Source organism: Mastigoproctus giganteus, chromosome 9 (genome assembly GCF_048544385.1).
Source record: "Mastigoproctus giganteus isolate SK-2022 chromosome 9, ASM4854438v1, whole genome shotgun sequence".
Classification (NCBI taxonomy): Eukaryota; Metazoa; Arthropoda; class Arachnida; order Uropygi; family Thelyphonidae; genus Mastigoproctus; species Mastigoproctus giganteus.
This window is the reverse complement of record NC_143583.1, coordinates 135627768-135647133: the sequence shown is the minus strand read 5'-3', so window position 1 is coordinate 135647133 and position 19366 is coordinate 135627768. Positions and strand designations below refer to the sequence as shown.

At 36.7% G+C, this 19366-nt stretch overlaps 1 protein-coding gene across 1 annotated transcript in view; it reads left to right on the top strand.

Annotated features, from left to right (window-relative positions):
- The window catches only part of LOC150080761 (uncharacterized), a 187270-nt gene extending 168292 nt beyond the window's left edge, over positions 1–18978 (top strand). Inside the window, exon 6 of the mRNA XM_090380812.1 lies at positions 18792–18978. Within this exon, the coding sequence (XP_090236938.1) occupies positions 18792–18825 (34 nt within the window). The 3' untranslated portion in view covers positions 18826–18978. The remainder of the gene's footprint in view (positions 1–18791) is intronic.
- The last annotated feature ends 388 nt before the right edge of the window (positions 18979–19366 follow it).

The following is a 19366-nucleotide window of genomic DNA, read 5'->3' as shown; positions in this document are numbered from 1 at the left end:
TTTCTTCATTATTATTATTGCATTCTTTTGTTATTTTTGTTGAATATTTTATAACTGGGTTTAGAAAATCTTAATGAATAGATCACTGCATTCATTTTTTTTAATTATAAATTATTTAATTTATAATTAAAAAAAAAAAAAAAGGTATCATGCAGATGCCATGCAAGTATCTTTGTTAAAATTGAAGATGCAAGTGATGGAAGATTAATGAATGCAAAACATATAAATCAGAAAGATAGCATACTTTTAAAACAAAACATGTTTGAACCCTCAAGTCTTCTAACTGACAGCAGTCAATTGTTACCACGTCTTTTAACTTTCTCAATATGCCTACATAAATATTAAGGTACACAGTTAAATGAAAGAGGGAAGAATTCCAGTAGTCAACATATGATTCACAAGCTACATCTTCCATCCTAAGAAATGGCATACTGTGACCACAGCAGTTTGTTCCCTTGTATACATCTCTCTCTCTGTCTTGTACTTGTGTTCCTCATATACACAACAGCATTCTATACTGTCACGCATGGACCAGTTTGATCCTCCTAGTACAGGTATTTATGAACAGTTCATTATTTTATTTTATTTTTTTTTTGGTCCACAACACTTACGTATTACAGAAATGCACTCTGAGTTGTGTTGATTTAATTTTCATTTTAAGCAGCACAGACTAGGAACATTATAGATAACATTCAGCCTTGCCTCATGCAGGGGAGAGAGAGTGTGTGTGTGTGTGTGTGTGTGTGTGTGTGTGTGTGTGTGTGTGTGTGTGTGTGTGTGTGTGTGTGTGTGTGTGTGTGTGTGTGTCTCACATTTGTATGTGTTTTAGGATAGTGTCTTCTCTGATATACAGATTCCTTTATGTAAAATATATTTAATGTATATTTATAAAATACATTGAAAGATGAAGAAAATCCATTCCAATGTATGCCCTGTATTGAACATTACATGATAGGACATTTTACATTACATTTATTGTGTTTAGGCAATCCCAGCCAACTTTTAGTATTCCCACCATCTATCATACAGATCAGTCAGTAAGGCCACATATCTGGAATCAAGTAAAACTTCTACAAGGGGCAGATGCAATCTTTCCATCATTGATGTGACTGAACCAATTCTAATTTTTTCAAATTAATTGTTTACTTTCACAAGTTGTGAAAAAAATTCTCTGAAGCAAACGACCAACCCTGTAATTCACAACATGCAATCTCTGACACAAACTGTCCTTAACATGTTGCTTCATGTCCCCCTCTCATCCATGCTTCCTCCTAAGATATTTAGCATGAAAGTTGTATTCTGAATTTGTTAACATACAACTCACTTATAGAAATTTGTCCAGTCTGTTCCTAAGTTTCATAGAAACATTCCTCATCTCTTAAAAACAACTTCTGAAAGGCAGTCTAGTCTTCTTAAGAACCAGTTAATAATTGCTCATTACCCTCTGTCAAACTATTAGGTCATGACACCGTGGGAATCAGTTCCAGTCTAAGATTTGCATATTCTTAACATGACATATGTGATCCCACGTATCATCAGAACCACAAAAGCATTTAAATTCATTCAGATATCCCCAACTGATTTGACGATGAAAATGGGCCCAAGATCAGCCAAAAGTAAAGTACATGAAAACCATGGATATTCCAGATAAGTAGAATTTTTTTTACATGCAGAAAGAACCTCTGAGTAACATGCCCTTTGACTGGATTCAACTATTTGCTACATTATTATTAAGTAATTCCGAATTCTCACCTTTTCCTTCTTGGAATCATTTACAACATATAGGTCCAGATCACCAAAGCCGTGTGCTATAAAATGACAGAGAACAGTCCTCTGTAAGTTCAGTGTCAATCAGTGGGCATTTTTTCACTAATTACTGGTACAGTTGATATTGAAACAGTTCTGCATGCCATGGTTATCCTTTGAATGGAAAAATTTTCCTCATAACAGCTTTATTATTGACTCTCTGAAACCAGAGAGTAGCTGCATATATTATTATTGGGATAAAATATAGGCTTTACCCTTTATACACCATTCAGTTCTTCTTATTGTGGAAATCATAGCCACAAATTTTCTTATTTCGTGACAGATATTCAGTATGTTTGATGAAACTGAATGACCCATTTGGGCTCCCAGATATTTAATTTGTTCTACTGATGGTAATCTAATACCCTTTATTCTTACCACTATTGGTCTATTCCTGGCTGGGCATCCTTTCAACATTATCTTTGTTTTTGTAGTTGAAAATGTTAGTTTATGAAGTACACACCAGCAAGTTAATTCTTGCATTAGTTTCCCGGATCTGGACTCACCATCAACTAACAATACAAGGTTGTCAGCATAGGCAACTATGTTTGTATCTGGAAAGTCCTTTCAGATACAGTCATCCAAAACCACGCTCCACATGAGTAGACAAGACTGAATCTGAGGAGATTCCTTTACTACCTCATGCAGAACAGTACCAACAGATGATTGTATGCATGCTGTACTGTTCCCAAAGTAGCCCTTGACAACACTAAAAATTGCATACAAACATTTCAATAGACATGCATCAATGTACTATTCCAGTTTAGAGTATCAGATGCATCAGCAAAATCCATAAAGATATACAGCATGTATTTACTTTTACGATTCTAAGTGAAAGCCTGAAGAGTATCTTAAGTGTCCTGGTTGAAACCTAATGTTTGGTGGATATCAGATGGTTCAAATTAAGGTAGCTCATAAACCTGCCTGCCAACATCCTCTCACAGACGTTTTTCCAACTGGGCAAGTGCTATTGTGCAGTATGAAACTGGATCATTCCTTAGTTTTTCAGGTGACTTCTGCAATATCATTAATAATTGCATCTTTCCAAAGTGATAGAAAACAGCTGTCCTTTAAAACAGTTATTATAGACCTTTAATAAAATGTTTGGAAGAATCTGATGAAATCTTTGATAACCTCTCCTATAAAGTCCATACCTGGCTATCTACTGTCTTTGTTCAACTGTTTCTGCATCAGCCAATTTGTCTAGTTTGAAGGCAGGTTCATCAATCCAAAACCGTTCAGGGATATCATATAATTATGTTCCTGATCATCATCCACCTCTCTCTCTCTCTCTCTCTATTAGTTGGTTTAGGATGTCCATTACTAAACCGTTAAATGTTTATTTTCCATCTGTCCTCAGCCAATACAATAAACAAGATTCCTCAGTTGCCCTTATTTTACAAGTTGCAATTTTGTAGAGGGGAACAGGTATTCTGTGTGTTTTCAGACAGTCAGTCTAAAACACTGATGGATCCAATATCTTTCTATTACAGAAGATTTAGAAGTCCAGATGGCCTGCCTCCCTAAAATCCACTCATCACACCTTCTCGATGGTAAGCCCTGTTATGTCACTTAGGTGGCAACGAACATGTAGAGTGGTTCTCTTCAAGACGCCTGATCAGTGTGAAGAGGAAAAGACCAAATCCTCCAGCATGACGAAACAAATGGCCCTCAGTCCCCAGCGGCTTTCAATCCCCCTCTTAGAGCAGTGAGAGAATCAGAGTGGAAGCAGAGGGTGCTAAGAATCTCTGGGTACGACCAGGCTGCCAAACTGAACTTGGCCTGTTACAAAGTAAGATCGCTCATCGGTGAAGACAGGATATTAGAGCTGGAAAAGGAACTAGAAAATATGAATTGGAATATCATCAGTTTGGATGAAACAAGAAGAAGAAATGAATCACTTATAAGTTTATCAAATGGAAAGCTGCTGTACACCAATGGAAACAGTGAAAGGAGTGAAGGTGGAGTTGGCTTTCTGGTCAATAAAGATATAAAAAACAACATTTTGGAATTCAAAAGTACATCACCAAGGGTGTCAAGACTACTACTCAGGATTTCTAAGAGGTACAGGCTAAAGGTTATAATGATTTATGCACCAACATCAAGCCATGATGAGGCCTGACGTAGCCCAGTGGTCAGGAGCGAGAGTGCATAGCACGCGTTCCTTGAGTGGACCGGGGTTCAAGCCCGTGACTACTAAATACGATAAATATTTGTATTGACGATTTATTGTAAACTCTACTGACTTGGTTGTCGTGCCGGAGTATAAACAGAAAATTTATTATTTATTTTTATTATGAAGAGGTTGAAGAAATGTACACCGAAATTGAGTCTTCTAGATGAGCAGAAAAAACCAGCTACACTATCATTATGGGGGACTTCAATGCTAAGGTTTAAAAGAGACAAAACAGTGCAGAAAGGGGAACTATAGGAAACTTTGGAACTGGTGAAAAATGAAAGACTTGTGGAATTTGCAGAATCTTCAGGAATGTCAAATTAACAAGTTTTTCAAGAAAAGGATGAACAGAAAGGGGACATGAAAGAGCCCAAGTGGATTAACAACTAAATGAAAGTGAATTCATCCTCACTAACGTAAGATATATCGTGAATGATGTTACTGTTCTGAACAAGGTAAATGCTGGAAGTGATCACAGAATGGTAAGATGCACGCTTGATATAGTGTAAGAAAAGAAAGGAAAAAATTGACTCGAGTAAATAATAAGGTCTTTGAGATAACAGAAGAGGAGAAAAAGCAGTATGTACTGGAACTTAAGAACAAGTTTGAGCTTCTGCAGACTGTTCCGGGCCAAGATATTGATGAGGAATATTACAACTTTCTGAAAGTGATGAAGCCCAAGAAACCTATAGGGAAAAAGAAATTCAAAGAAGAAAAAATTATTAGTCAAGAAACAATTGTCATGATGAACCGAAGACGACAAATGAAGAGCAAGATAAATGCTGACAAGGAGAAAAGTGAGTATACTGAGTTATGCAAAACCATTAGAAAGAAAATCAGAGAGGACATAAGAAGATTTAACACAAAAAAAGTAGAACAAGCATTAAGGGAAAACAAAGGACTTAAATTTGTAGCCATGGGCAGTAATACAGAAAGACAAATGATATACCGAAACTGAAGAATACCTTGGTGTACTTATAAATAGCAGAGAAGGCATAATTCAAATAGCAGAAGACTACTATAGAGAATTATACAAGGAGCAAGGGAATGATGCCAGCAGTGGGGAAGATGGATTGCAAATTAGTAACACATACAACATACCCGATATCCTTCCTGATGAGGTAGAACATGCATTGAAGAAAATGAAGAATCAGAAAGCCCTGGGGGGAAAGATGAAGTTACTGTAGAGTTGTTAAAATTGGGAGGAAGAGACATAACACAAAAACTGGCAAGGCTCTTCACAAAGTGCATTAGAAAAGGTGCGATGCCTAAGGAGTAGAATAATGCAGTCATAGTTTTGCTCCATAAGAAAGGAGATAAATCAGAAATTGGAAATTATAGACCAATTAGCTGTTATACCACATCTATAAGTTGTTCACAAGGGTCATTACTAACATATTAGAAAGAATACTTGATGAGAATCAACCGAAAGAGCAAGCTGGCTTTAAGACAGAATTCTCAACTATGGATCACCTTCACGTAATATCATAGCTAATGGAGAAAGCTAATGAATATAAAACACCATTATGCCTGGCATTTGTGGATTATGAAAGGGCATTTGAATCCATAGAGCATAAAGCAATGTTTCGGGCACTGGAAAGACAAGGCATAGATACCCCATATATTATGATTTTGAAGAAAATATATGAGAGTGCTACCTCCTTTATTAGACTAGACAAAGACAGTAGGAAATTTAAAATCGAGAAAGGAGTTCGACAAGGAGACACAATATCTCCGAAGCTGTTTACTGCTGCCCTTGAGGAAGCTTTCAGAAGATTAGACTGGTCGCAGAAAGGAGTCAATGTGAACAGAGAGTACCTAAACCATTTACGATTTGCAGATGACATTGTGGTCATAAGCCACGATCCCAAAGAATTAGAGGAAAATCTTAATCAGTTATGCACAGTTAGTAAGGATTTTGGACTAAAGATGAATATGGCTAAAACAAAAGTAATGATGAACAACTATGCCACAGAAAGGAACATAATGATTGAAGGAGCAGTAATTGAACAGATGGAGTCATATACTTATCTTGGACAAGTTATTAGCTGTAATAATGATAAATGGCTGGAACTCAAGAGAAGAATAAATTTTGGATGGATAGCATTCAGGAAATATAGTCACATACTGAGGAGCAATATCCCAGTTTGTCTGAAATGTAAAATAATGAACCAATGTATACTCCCCACCATGACTTATGGAAGTGAAACTTGGGCACTTACCAAAAGAATGGAAGAGAAGCTGAGAACTACACAGCGAAGATTTTTTTTTTTTTTTTTTTGGTAGTTGTTGGCGCATCGGCTTCTGTGGCCATAATGCACCTCCCAAGGTTTTTGCAGTACTTTGATCCAAGCCCGAGGCGGGATTCGAACCCGCGACCTTTGGATTGCCAGGCAGGCACTTTACCCACCTGGTTAGCCCGGTCGGCACACAGCGAAGAATGGAATGAATTATATTGGGAATCAGACTGTTAGATAAGAAGTGAAACACGTGGATTAGGCAGCAAACTCAAATAAAGGACATCCTTATCAAAACTAAAGAACTAAAATGCTCTTGGGCAGGACACATGGCTCGAAGACATGATGGCAGATGGACTAAGAAAATAACAGAATGGTACCTAAGAGGAGCTAGAAGAAAACCTGGAAGACAACGGTGGAGATGGAGAGATGAAATTCATGAGTTTGTGGGTAGTAAATGGATGGCCATCGCACAAAACAGAAGGAACTGGAAAGTTGCTGGAGGGGCCTTCATCCTGCAGTGGATTGAAAATGGCTGATGATGATTAACCAAAGTTCCTCATTTTCTGTAGTTCTAATATTTTCCATGTTTCAAATTTTCTTCCACATTACTATTTCTCCTTCCATGTTGGAATTTTTTTTTTTTTTTTTGCAGTAACAGCTCTTTGCAAAAAGACAACTGGCTTGACCGTCATTTAACAGGCATTCACTTACTCTGTTTAGCTTCATCAAGGCTGTTGAAATGTCAAATAATGTATACTGTAATAGTTCTACAGCTTCCTCCCCAGACAACTTTTCAGCCCGTCTTCATTCTCTATGTAGTTTTTTAATTTATCCTTAATGTAGCTGTCAAACCTGTCCCAATTGGCTCATTTAATTGCAAACCACTTTAACATGTTCTCTGCCACTTATATGTATGAGGGACCTTTCTCTGTGCATTGGAGTACTGGAACAAGTAGACACTGCTTTTCAGTAAATGCAAGGGATTTACTGAAAAGCAGTGTCTTTATTCACATATTTCATATGTGAATAAAATCATCACTCCAAGTAACACTAGCATCTGCTGTTTGTAGTGTTCTAACATCAACAGAGGCATCTGAATGAGACTCAGAATCCGCAGCACTTGAACACTATTCCAGTATCAGATGACATATTACAGTAGAACCCGGATAAGTTTTCCAAGGGACCAGAGGTTTAGAACTTCTCATGAGGAAAAATGACCTAAGGGTATGAAATATTAACTACAGAAATAAAAATGAAAAGATACACATACATGTGAATTGTAGGAAAACTATCAAGAATAAAAATTGTCATTTAATGCAAAACAATATTTATTAGTCATGATTTAATAAGATTTCAAAATTATGACAAGGATGCAATGAGAAGAAAGGTAATGAGAATGATAAAAATCAATTACAATAATTACTAGTAGTAGAAAAAAAAATATCTAAAAAATGTTTTCCAGTAGCTAAATATTTGAAGACTGCTTCAAATATTTTGGAGAGAGCTTCATACAGAATAAATCAATTTCCTTAACACATTTCAACACTGACTCAGCAACATTTGGCACACTATGACTCAATTACTGTAGTGAAGAGAAGCCAATCATTGCATCTCAGGATGTTGGTACAGCAGGCTCATCTTCTTGTTCAGACTCATTATCGGTCATGTTTTGATCTTCATTGCAAATATCTTCAATACTTTGCAATTCACATTGGATAACATCATTGTCCACATCAACATAATCATAAAAATTTACAGTAAATCCCAAACTACTCTGTAAGAAATCCCATTCATCAAAAGGAATCCCTTCCTGCTCATCACTTTCAAAATTTTCTTCTATATTCATTATAGACCCCAGCCTTTTTAAGAAATTAATTAAAATAATAGGGCTCAGGTATCCCCTGATGCATTCTAAATAATGCATTGCATCTAACAAAGAAATTTTGAATTTTCAGTTTTTCCCTTCAGTTTTACAAGGGCAAGCAATTTATGTACAAGGTACCTACGAAAATGCATCTTTAAAACTTTGATCACTCCTTGATCCATTGGTCCCACAACTGACATGGAATCCCCAGGGAAGAACTCCACATGGACAATGTTTAAGTGCTCACTGTTTTTCTGACAAGCAGGGCAGTTATTGACAAATAAAAGAATTCTTCTATTCTCTCCTGCCATCTTTGAATCTAGAGCTCTTAAATACTCATCAAGAAGAGCGCATCCATGCTGTTTTATTATTCCTGTATTTACATGGAAGTGTTTTCACATTCTTGCAACAGCGTGGTTTCTTGGGTTTTCCTATCACAAGCAATGGTAGTTTCTCTGAGCCATCCATATTAGCCCCCACTACCACTGTAATTCTCTCCTTACTCAGTTTACCACCATGGCAATTCTGTTTTTTGAATGCATAAGTATTATTAGGAAGTAAGTTATAAAAGAGTTATACTCATACTAGAAGATTCTCTGCAAATTACTTTGTAAACCGTATTTCTTCTTAAATCATTCAATCTACCCATTGAAAGGAATGACATCCACTCCAGGCCTATCTGTAATTGCAGTGCCCTTCTCTCTCAACAAATTGCCATTAACTGGAACATTTGCAGCAGATATCTGCTTGAACAAAACCACTAATGCGTTCTCCACATCTCCATATTTTCCAGTTAGTCTCCCTTTAACTTTACAAGAAACATTAAGGGCATTTGAGTTCAACACTTCTTTTTGTGACATAATTCCATTTACTGTAGCGACTGCCATATTAAGCTTTTTTGCCACCTCGACTCGTGTACAAGAGGGATTTGATTCCACCGTTTTTATGACATCAAGGATATTTGGATATTTTTCTTTAAATATCTTTCTTTTTATTCCTTTTGAGTTCATCCTTCCAAATTAGAAAATTATAATATACAGTCGAACTTGGTTATAACAAGCACAGAAATAACGAGATCACGGCTGTAACGAGCAAAAAGCCATAATGATTTTAATTTACGCATATTCCCATACACTCGCTCACTGTTATAATGAGTGTACTACACGGATATACTGAACAAATTTTGGTAACTATGAAAACATTCTTAATTGCTTGGGTAGTTGAAAAAATCCAATTCTTGGAATAGACAAAAATGAAAAGGGCGACTTAGCTTTATGACCACCTGCATCGGATTAGCGGCCGACTTATAACCTTGTCCTTCCCAGGAGGGGGGGGCTATCAAATAGTGCATTGGTGTTCCGCTTGTCGCATTACCCTATTTACAGATTGTCTTGTATTCACTGAACCATAAATTTATTTTGGGACTTCAAAGAATTTTGGAAACGGGACTTCTAAGAACTTTGTATGCAGATCACTTTATCATTTTAAAGTAAAATCATTTAAAAACAAACCCTTCAGAAACATGTCTACTAACAAAAGAAAGTGTCTCTCAATTCGCGAAAAAGTCAAAATTATTCGTGAGTTAGAACGTGGTGTAAAAGACGTTGAAGTGTGAAAAAAATTTTCTTTGTCCTCTTTACGTGTATCAACATTGTGGAAGAATAAAGATGCTTACATATCAGCACTGGAAAAGAACATAACAGAAAAAAAAAACTTAGAAAGTGCAAGGTTACAACATTGATGAAGCATTGCTTCAATGGTTCACCACACAAAGAAGTGCTGGATTTTCAATAGACGGTCCAATCTTGAAGGCTCAAGCAGAAAAATTAGCTAAACAATTTGGACATGATGATTTTGTGTGTTTCCATCATTTATGCAAAAATTAGTAGAGAATCTCAATCTGCAGATCCAATAATGGCAAATGAATGGATTGACCATGTTTGGGCAGAAATCAGGTAAGATTTAAATGACAAAGATATCTACAACAGTTGTACTACTGCAACAGGATCTAGAAAATTTGGACAGATGGGCTGAGAAGTGGCAACTGAAGTTTAACATTGACTAATGTAAAGTACTGCATATGGGTAGAAGTAACTCCAGAGGAACTTACCAACTGTTTGGTATTACACTTAGGGTGGTAGAAAATGAAAAAGACCTAGGCGTGATTGTGCAGTCAGATATGAAGTTTTCTGAGCAATGCAGACAGGCTGCCAGAGCAGGTCAAGGGGTATTGTCAATGATATACAGGAATTTTGCTAGCAGGGAAAAGGTGGTTGTCCCTTTGTATAAGGCAATGGTCAGCAGGCCTTGTTAACTACATACAAGTCTGGACGCCTCATTTTATGAAGGATGTAGAGTTGCTTGAGCGTGTACAGAGAAGGGCAATAAGATTGGCGAGGGTTCACTTACCAAGAAAGTCTTAAGTTCTGCAAATTGCAGCAGCTGGAGACTAGGCACCTGTGAAGTGATCTGATTGAGGTGTATAAGGCCTTGAATGGGTTGAGCACGCTGAATTCTGATGAGATTCTTCTGCTTGCTCAGATTATGAACCTGCGGGGACACATTCAAATTGAGGAAAGACAGTTGTAGAATAGATATGTGGAAATTTGCCTTTAGTCAGCGGGTGGGTTAATTGCTGGAGCAAACTTCCACCTGTCATTGTGGAAGTTGATAGCTTAAATAAATTCAAGGAGGAACTGGACAAACCTTTAGAGGGAATGGTTGTTAAAATTTTTTTTTTTTTTTTGGCTGATGCTACATAAGCTCATACACTTGCTTTCTTGCATCACATGCCTCTATTACTACTACAATGCTGATGAAACAGGACTTTTTTATAATTTGACACCTGACAATACATTTAAATTAAAAGGGGAAAAATGTGTTGGTGGAAAAAATTAAAGGCTTGCTTGATGGTGCTCGTATGTGCAAATTTGACAGGAACTGATAAAAAAAAAAAAAAAAAAAATTGTTTGTTATCAGAAAATCATTAAAACCTCGGCGTTTCAAAAACGTAAGGAAACTTGCTGTGGATTACACTGCAAACAAGAAAATTTGGATGACTTTGGATATTTTTCGGGAATATGTAAATGATTGGAATAAGGAGCTATTCAAAAAGAAGAAAAATATATTGTTAGTTGATAACTGTCCTGCACATCCCCAGATTCAAAATTTTCCCGTTAGGCTAGTGTTTCTGCCTCCCAATGCAACATCAATTGAAAGGATTTTATAAAAATTTCTAGTTCTACATCTGATCAGTCAAAGAGAACTGAAACTTACCATGTATATATCGACATTGGATGCTATAAATTTATTGAATGATGTGCAAAACGTTACTTCGACAACCATACTGAATTGCTTCAAGAAATTGAAATTAAATTCAAATGAAATTTCAATTGTAGATGAAGAAGATGGAAATGGAGAAAAAAACTTGCCATTATCCGAATGGTTGCTACGTAACAACGTTGTACGTTTTAATACAGATAACTTATGACAACTTATTAACTAGTGGTCTTCCAACGGTGACATTGTAGATGCTGTGCTCAACAAAGACGATAACGACGATGGTAAAGACTGTGATTGTGATGATATGATGACAACTGAAAGTTAAAAAAAAATGACTGTGCAATGGACACAGTCATTTTTTTTGAAGGAACTGAGGCGAGTAATGAGACTTTTAATGCGGTGTTTTAAGGGAAAACTTAAGAAATATCAAAGTTTCTTTAAGAAATATTAAGAAATATCTTAATCTTTAAAACAAACATCAATTTTAAGATTCATAAATAAACACTAATTGAAATTGTGTTTTTTATTAAATAGTTTTGTTTTTAATTACAGACAAATAAATTGTGTTTAATATTAAGTGTATTGTAGTTTATGCAAACATATTAATATAAATATTATGCAGATATATACAGTACTTATATTATTTTTTCTCTTTAATATTTCTTGTTTTTTGAATGCATCTTTTTATCAAGTTATTGAAAATTTAAAAAAAATAGGAGGTAGATTTAACTCATCACTGATATAAAGTGTTCATTGTTTAACAGTCCCAGGGGTTTCCCCATCTCCGCTATCACTGATATAGTGAGTAACAGTTATAACGAGGAAATTTTGTCAGTCCCTTGATGCTCGTTATAACAAAGTTCAACCGTAATCAGTATAATTAATATTTGTAGCATTAAAATAAAACTGCCAAGGAGGGACAAATAATTAGAGTCAATATTGTACATAGACAAAAATATGGTTATTCTTTAAAGAATTGCCAAAAATATTAACAGTAATCTACAGAAATAAAGTACAGTATTATAAGTTCAGCTTTCAACATACCTTAAGAGGTCGCAATTACAATAGACACAGCAACAATCGACTAAGTAATTCAGAACCGTGAGAATTTAATGACAATCGCTTCACGTGGTCGACGTGTGAAGAAATAAATATAGAAATAAATAATTTCTATATTTAAGAAACGTATTAAGTGGGAAAACTTTTTACCCGGGAAACTTCTTACACAGAAAAACAATACATTACAATATATAGAGTTGAAACTGGGACTTAAGGAACCAACCTAGTACAGGGAAAAACTTTTTATGCGGGAAATTTTTAAAATTTTTTTATGTAAATCCCAAACACGAGAGGTGTTAGAACCTATAGTATTTAGTACCATGTTTGGGTTGGAGGTTGAGAAGACGAATGAAGATATTTGTTGACATTGGACTTGAATTTCTGTAGACTGTAATTTTCAGGAAATACGTATGTAGGAAGATTGTTCCAGAAAACGGCAGTTGAATGAATAAACGAGGAAGATGAAAAGTTGGTTCTGTGAGTTTGAAGTTGGACAGTAAATGGATGCTGGCTGGTGGCTGCACGTGTTTGGACTGTTTTGAAAGAGAGAGCAGGAATTATAGAAGCTAATTCAGAAGAACAGTGCCCAGGGAAGTATCTGTAGAAGAGGCATGCGGCAGAAACAGTACGTCTATGAGACAGCGGTGCGAGTGCAGAGACTCTGTTAGAGACGAGTCATTAATTAACCTAAATGCCCTCTTCTGAATGGAATCAACAAGCCTGAGAGAGGTTTTGGAGGCACCACCCCAGATGTAGGAACAATATTCCATGGCAGGGCGGATTTGCGATTTATACAGAGTGAGCAGCTGTTTGGAAGAAAAGTAACGCTGAGAGCGAAAGAGAAAACAAAGTTTTTTAGATGCAGAAGAAGCAATATTTGTAATGTGCTTGTGCCAAGAGAGATTAGAAGTCAGGGTAATCCCCAAAAGAGATGTATATTTTGCCTAGAAATCAGAGTGTCACTAAAGATAAGAATAGGAGCAGAAGAATCCTTTTTGCGAGATATAAGACAAGACTGCGTTTTAGAAGGGTTGAAATCAACTAAGTTGTCTGAAGATCGGCATTTAAGGAATTGGTAGCAGATTTTCAAGAAGTTGAGGCTGATTGAGCAGGACAAGGTTTCTCAAAATGGAAAGTGGAATGCAATCTGCTATCATCGGCAAAACTGTGGATAGGATTTCCAGTCAATGGAAGAAGGTCATTAATATACAAGAGGAAAAGAGTGGGGGAAAGAACTGAACCTTGGGGGACACTGGCATTAGTGGAGAAGTTAGAAGACAGAGAGCCATCTACCATCACCCTCAATGAGCGATCAGAGAGAAAACTGGATAACCAATTACTAAAAACAGTTGGCAAACCATAAGATGGAAGCTTGTTTAGAAGACCTTTATTAAAAACACGATTGAAAGCCTGTGAGATGTCAAGAGCAACTACTTGTGTTTCACTGAACCTTTCTATTGAATTAGTCCATAAATCAGTAATATAAGCCAGAATATCACCAGTGGATCAACATTGACGGAATCCATACTGGCGATCATTGATCAGACGGAAGGTTTATAGGTAGTTTAAAATTTGGCGGTTAATTGATTTCTTCATTATTTTAGAAAGAGTAGAAGTAATTGCAATGGAACGATAATTGGATGGGAGGTATTTGTCACCCTTTTTAGGAACTGGCTGGATATGAGCAAATTTCCAAGCAGAAGGAAAAACACCTTTGGAATAAGAAAGTGAAAAAAAGGCGGCAAAGAATAGGACTAAGTTCAGGAGCACAGGTTTTGAGAACAAGTGGAGAAATACCATCAGGACATGGAGCTTTCTTAGCATCAAGATTCATCAAAATTGTTCTGACATCCTTTTGACAGAAGACCACAGGAGGCATTGAATGGAGTGTGTAGGGAATAGTGGGAGGTGTTTTACCAAGATCGTTAATGCATGAGTTGAAAGAAAAATGGGATGCTAGCAGGTCAGCTTTCTCCTTGGCTGAAGTGACAACAGAACCATCTGGTTTGGACAGAGGTGGGAGCAGAGATGGGCAAAAATTGCGGCCAATAGCTTTGGCAAGAGACCAGAATGCTCGACTACCATTAGGGCAAGAAGCAAGTTTTCTACTCTTGCCTGTTCAAACTCTAGTTTGGACTGGTTAATAACTGCTTTACAATTGTTGCGAGCTTTGGTGTAGGCAGATAATGAAACTGAAGAATTAGAAACAAGCCAATTACGATATGCAACATTCTTCTCTTGAACAACCTTAGCACATTTATTGGAAAACCGAGGTTTAGATAAAGGACGAGATTTTAAAGTGGAGTGTGGGATAAAGGATTCCATGCCCACAAGAATAATTTCAGACACGATCTGAGCAAACGTTGACATCAGCAGTTTTGAAACAGTAATCCGAGCAAAGAAAAGAAGTCTCGCAGGTCATCCCATTTTGCATTCTTGTAATGCTAAACAACACGAGGTTGGGAATAGCCATGAGATAAAGGTTCCATTGGAGAAGAGACAATCACCAATTTGTGATCTGAAGTGCCTAAAGGACCTCTCACTTCGACCATGTACTTAGAAGGGTTGTTTGTAAGAAAAAGATCAAGCGTATTGGCTGTATGATTAGGATTGTCCGGTATTCTTGTAGATAAATGAACAATCTGTGCTAGGTCATTAGTAATTGCAAAAGCCTCAGCATCTCGACCTGCTGGGTCTGTGTGACTAGAAAACGGAAGCCAGCTGGAGATGCGAACATTAAAATCACCAAGGAAAATTACCTCACTGTTAGAAAAGTTGGACTGGAGAAAGTTAAGATGCAAAGAGAGGAAGTCAAAGAACTCCAAGTGATTAGTGAAGCTGGGAGAACGGTAGAGACAACAGATGAATTTGACACAGTGAGGTAGAGAGATTTTAAGCCAGAAAAGATCAAAGAGAGGAGATTCCAAATTGCCAAGTCTCTGACAGGGAATATCAGAACAGTCATATGCACAAGTACCACCTTTGAGGCAAAAAGAATCATACAGCGAATAATTTGGGCATCTGAGATGAGCAGTAGTTGAATCAACCGATAACTGAGATTCTGTCAGAAAAGGTACATGGGGGTTGGCAGACTGCAAGTGGAAATGGACATCGTTGAGATTGGAATTGAGACCACGTATATTTGTGAAATGAATTAGGAAGTGCTTGGGAGGTTTAGATCTTTTTGCAGATAAGCTTGCTCTATTAGTTTGATAATTCATGGTGTATTCAATAGTAAGAAAAAGTGGGTGGGACATGCTGTATGAAGTAATTAAATTTTTGGATATAGCGTACGTATGGCAAGAATATACCCAGATCCTTGACATAACGTGGCCTCGGCAATGCTCCCCGCATACACACTACTCGGACTCCCTCTAGTCACTATCTGGCAGAGTAGAGGTTGCAAGATTATATACTAGCTGATCTGGAAGCCTCCTAGAGAGTTACCAATAGGTTCGGTCCGGTGTACTAACTAGTGGCTGGCCTGCGAACACCATTTTAGAGCTGTACCCTCAAAATGTAAGGAATATTGGATCTCACCACGATGTTCATCATAACCTCAAAAGTCATCAATCATACTGCATGATGGAAGAGATGGGGAAAGGTTGACCGGAACTTAGCTCTAGAGACTAAACATGGATTCCACCACTTCAAGCTTCCAATAAGCAAAGTGGTGGTATTGCACCGGTTGATAAGAGTCATCTACCACCTAGTACTGCCTGGTAACATAGAGTGGCGGCGTTCCTCCATGTGGTGTGGGCGCCACACCTCGACCCCTGCTTACGTTGGTTCACACCTGGATAGTCACCCACCATGTACTTGTGCATGGAGGTTATACCCAGGATTACTAACAGCCCCACCATCGTGAAGGTGCAAGCAGAGGATTTGACTGTCACAGACCGTCCGGACTTCGCTGAAATTGGGTCCACTTGACTTGAGTGTTACCCGAATATCAGTTCCATCAGCGTTTTAGACTCACAGGTAGCAAGTATAGCTTGTCTGGCATATCTGAGAGAATGTCTGTGACAACCTCAAGGACCAAATCTGGGTTCTACTGTATAAAGAGCTTATTCAATGTTATCAGCTTCAGCGTACTGTCCATCTCTGTTCCTTTTCAGTTCTGATGTCCCAGGCTGTGGGTCCATTATAATAACCCTTAAGGGTAAAATTTTATAGGAAAACACTTTTTACACAAAATTATATCAGTAGACATACACACACTAAGGATGATGTTTTATTTTTCACAAACTAAAAAATTAAAATTCAGTAACCATAATCTTCAAAAAATTTTACCTCTTCTTCTTGTGGAAAATACTAAACTAGATAAAATAACTTCAACATAAGCAAAGAATATATGAAACTGCGAACCAAGTATACAGCTTTTATAGTGCTCTCTAGACAGTGCAATTGACACTAAGCAAAATCCTATCCATAATGCAAATAGCACATGGTTCAATTAGTGTGCTGCTGTCAAACAGGTGTTCATTTCATGTGCCTTTCCTTTTGCAGCACTAATTTATTGACTGCAGTTGAATGGATGCAAAGTTGTGTCAAGGCACAAAAATTGTGGTTTGTTTTAACACAAGTTTGCATTCTGGCAGCAAACATATTAACCAATGCATGATGTGACCATGAGGTACATCTTTTAGTGAAAAGTTATTGCACAAACTCTCCTCTGCATGCCGATTATTGTTTGTAAGGTCAATATCGGATATCCTGTGAACAGTAGAAAATGTGTAGCCTAAACCTGGTAGCTTATAGATCTCAAAATCAGAGGCCACAAATTCCTACAACCCCACTCATACCAGGGATTTTTTTTTTCCCAGAAGAAACAGGAATTTTATTTTTTATTTTTATGTAATTTTTTGCTTGTTTCAAAATCAGACTAATTGGTTTTAAACTAAGTACTTCATTTTGTTCTTGAAAGACAAGATTGGCACTGATAAAACTATTAAACAAAGATCTTTTCTAAGTAAATGCCCTGTTTATTAAAAAGAAATTAGGCAACCAATTTTTCTTGATTAAGAGTGACTACTCATAGATATACATCACAATTTTTGGGTAACTAGGCCATGAAGTATCAGATATATTTGTGGATACGAGTGAAGAAACTGGTTTCCCTCAAGGAAAAACTATTCACATCCATCAGACACCAACTAACATCCATTCAGAATGGGTGGGGGGGAACCCAGCTTTTATAGTGGGGGTTCTTCCTGTTCATTAAAGTAGTAGAACCTTGGAACATGCTCCACAATGTCACCTTGACATATCCACCTCGTTAACAAAGCTTTAAAAGGGTTGGGCAAACCAAATTCTGAAAACATTTTTACACAATCATTTGACATGCATAAGTGTCAGCTGAGAATACTAAGAGAATAGGTGTCTGTAAGTTTCCTTTAGTGCTTGCTTGCTTCCTCGGATCATTTTGCAAGTATTAATGCATACTTCTAATTTATTTCATTAGATAGTAGTGGGAAAAGGTGAAATGAAAAATATTAATGCTAATTTGTTATGTCATTCAAGAAATGAAACAATTACTTGAATATTTTCAGGGCAAATTATTTCTTATACAATGACAGATATCATGAATGACAATGTGTCACTTTTGTCCCATCTGAGTTTAGTCCCTGTCACTAGAACATTGTGATTTGCTGATAACAGGAATTAGTAGTGGCAAATTATGCAAAAAAGCAAGCTTTATAGAGCATCAGCCAAATAATAAATAAAATAAAATTTGGTTTCTTGTATCACTTGCCCCTACTAATACTAATTTCTGCTATCACCAAATTGCAATGGTCTAGGGACGGGAACTGAACTCTGACCTTAGGTGGATGCAATTTATGCATTAAATAAATAAATAAATTTTCTGTTTATACTCCAGGACAACCAAACGGTCAGAGGAGTTTACAAGATACACAGAATACAAGAAACAGCACCGCATTCAGCAGTCACGGGCTAGAACCCCGGTCACTCAAAGCACGTGTACTTATGCACCCACGCGCCTGACCACTAGGCTACGGCGGCCTTTAAGTCATGCACGAAATCTTATGAGTTCATACATGAACAGAATAAAGGACAGAGGTGTACAGGTTTTGTCTCCTGCCAAGTTGATTTTTCCAACTGCAAAACATGCATCCTAACTATAGAATTAGTCTATTTTCAATTATTGATAGAATACATAAAATTCACATAGTACTGATTCCTCAGTAATCTTGGCTGTGGTGTTTTATATATTGAGAATTTTTTTTCTATCCTTTTATGTTCTTAGTTATAACATATATATAGTTTTGACTAACAAAAAAAAAAAGAGAGAGATTATAGTGAACAAAAATAAATAACTATTTATCTTTTGTTCTTCCTCCAGCCTTAAATACAAAGGAAGAAATGGTAATCTATAACATACAGAAAAATGATGAAGTGAAGTAAGAAGTCTCCTATGGAGACAGTGCCACATCTCTGTAGAGTACAGCTGCTTACAGTCCAAGCAGAAGTGAACATATATTTGTGCTGGACAGATTCACAGTTACTTTCAAATACAACATCATTATGAAAGATGCCCTAAATGGTCCAGGTGAATTTGTTTCTGACCAGTTTTAGTTTTAAAAAAATATTTTAAATAGACTTGTAAATATGGATTTTAGCAATGTTAGTGAAGAACTAATCGGTTCAGAATGTCACTATAAAAAGGAATGACTCCTTTGATATGATATCAACTGTAAGGCCTTACTTTTCCAACAGTTTCAATTGGTAATTGTATTAGCAAAACACTATTCTGTCACTGACATTTCTTTCAAAGATAATTGAAGATTGTTACAGATGATATCTAGTCTATATTTCTGTTTATTTTCATTGTTGGCATTAGCAGTCCAATCCCAAGAAAACTGTTGTTGTTAATCCTCAATACCTGTATAGTATTCCGATAAATTAAGATAATGTATA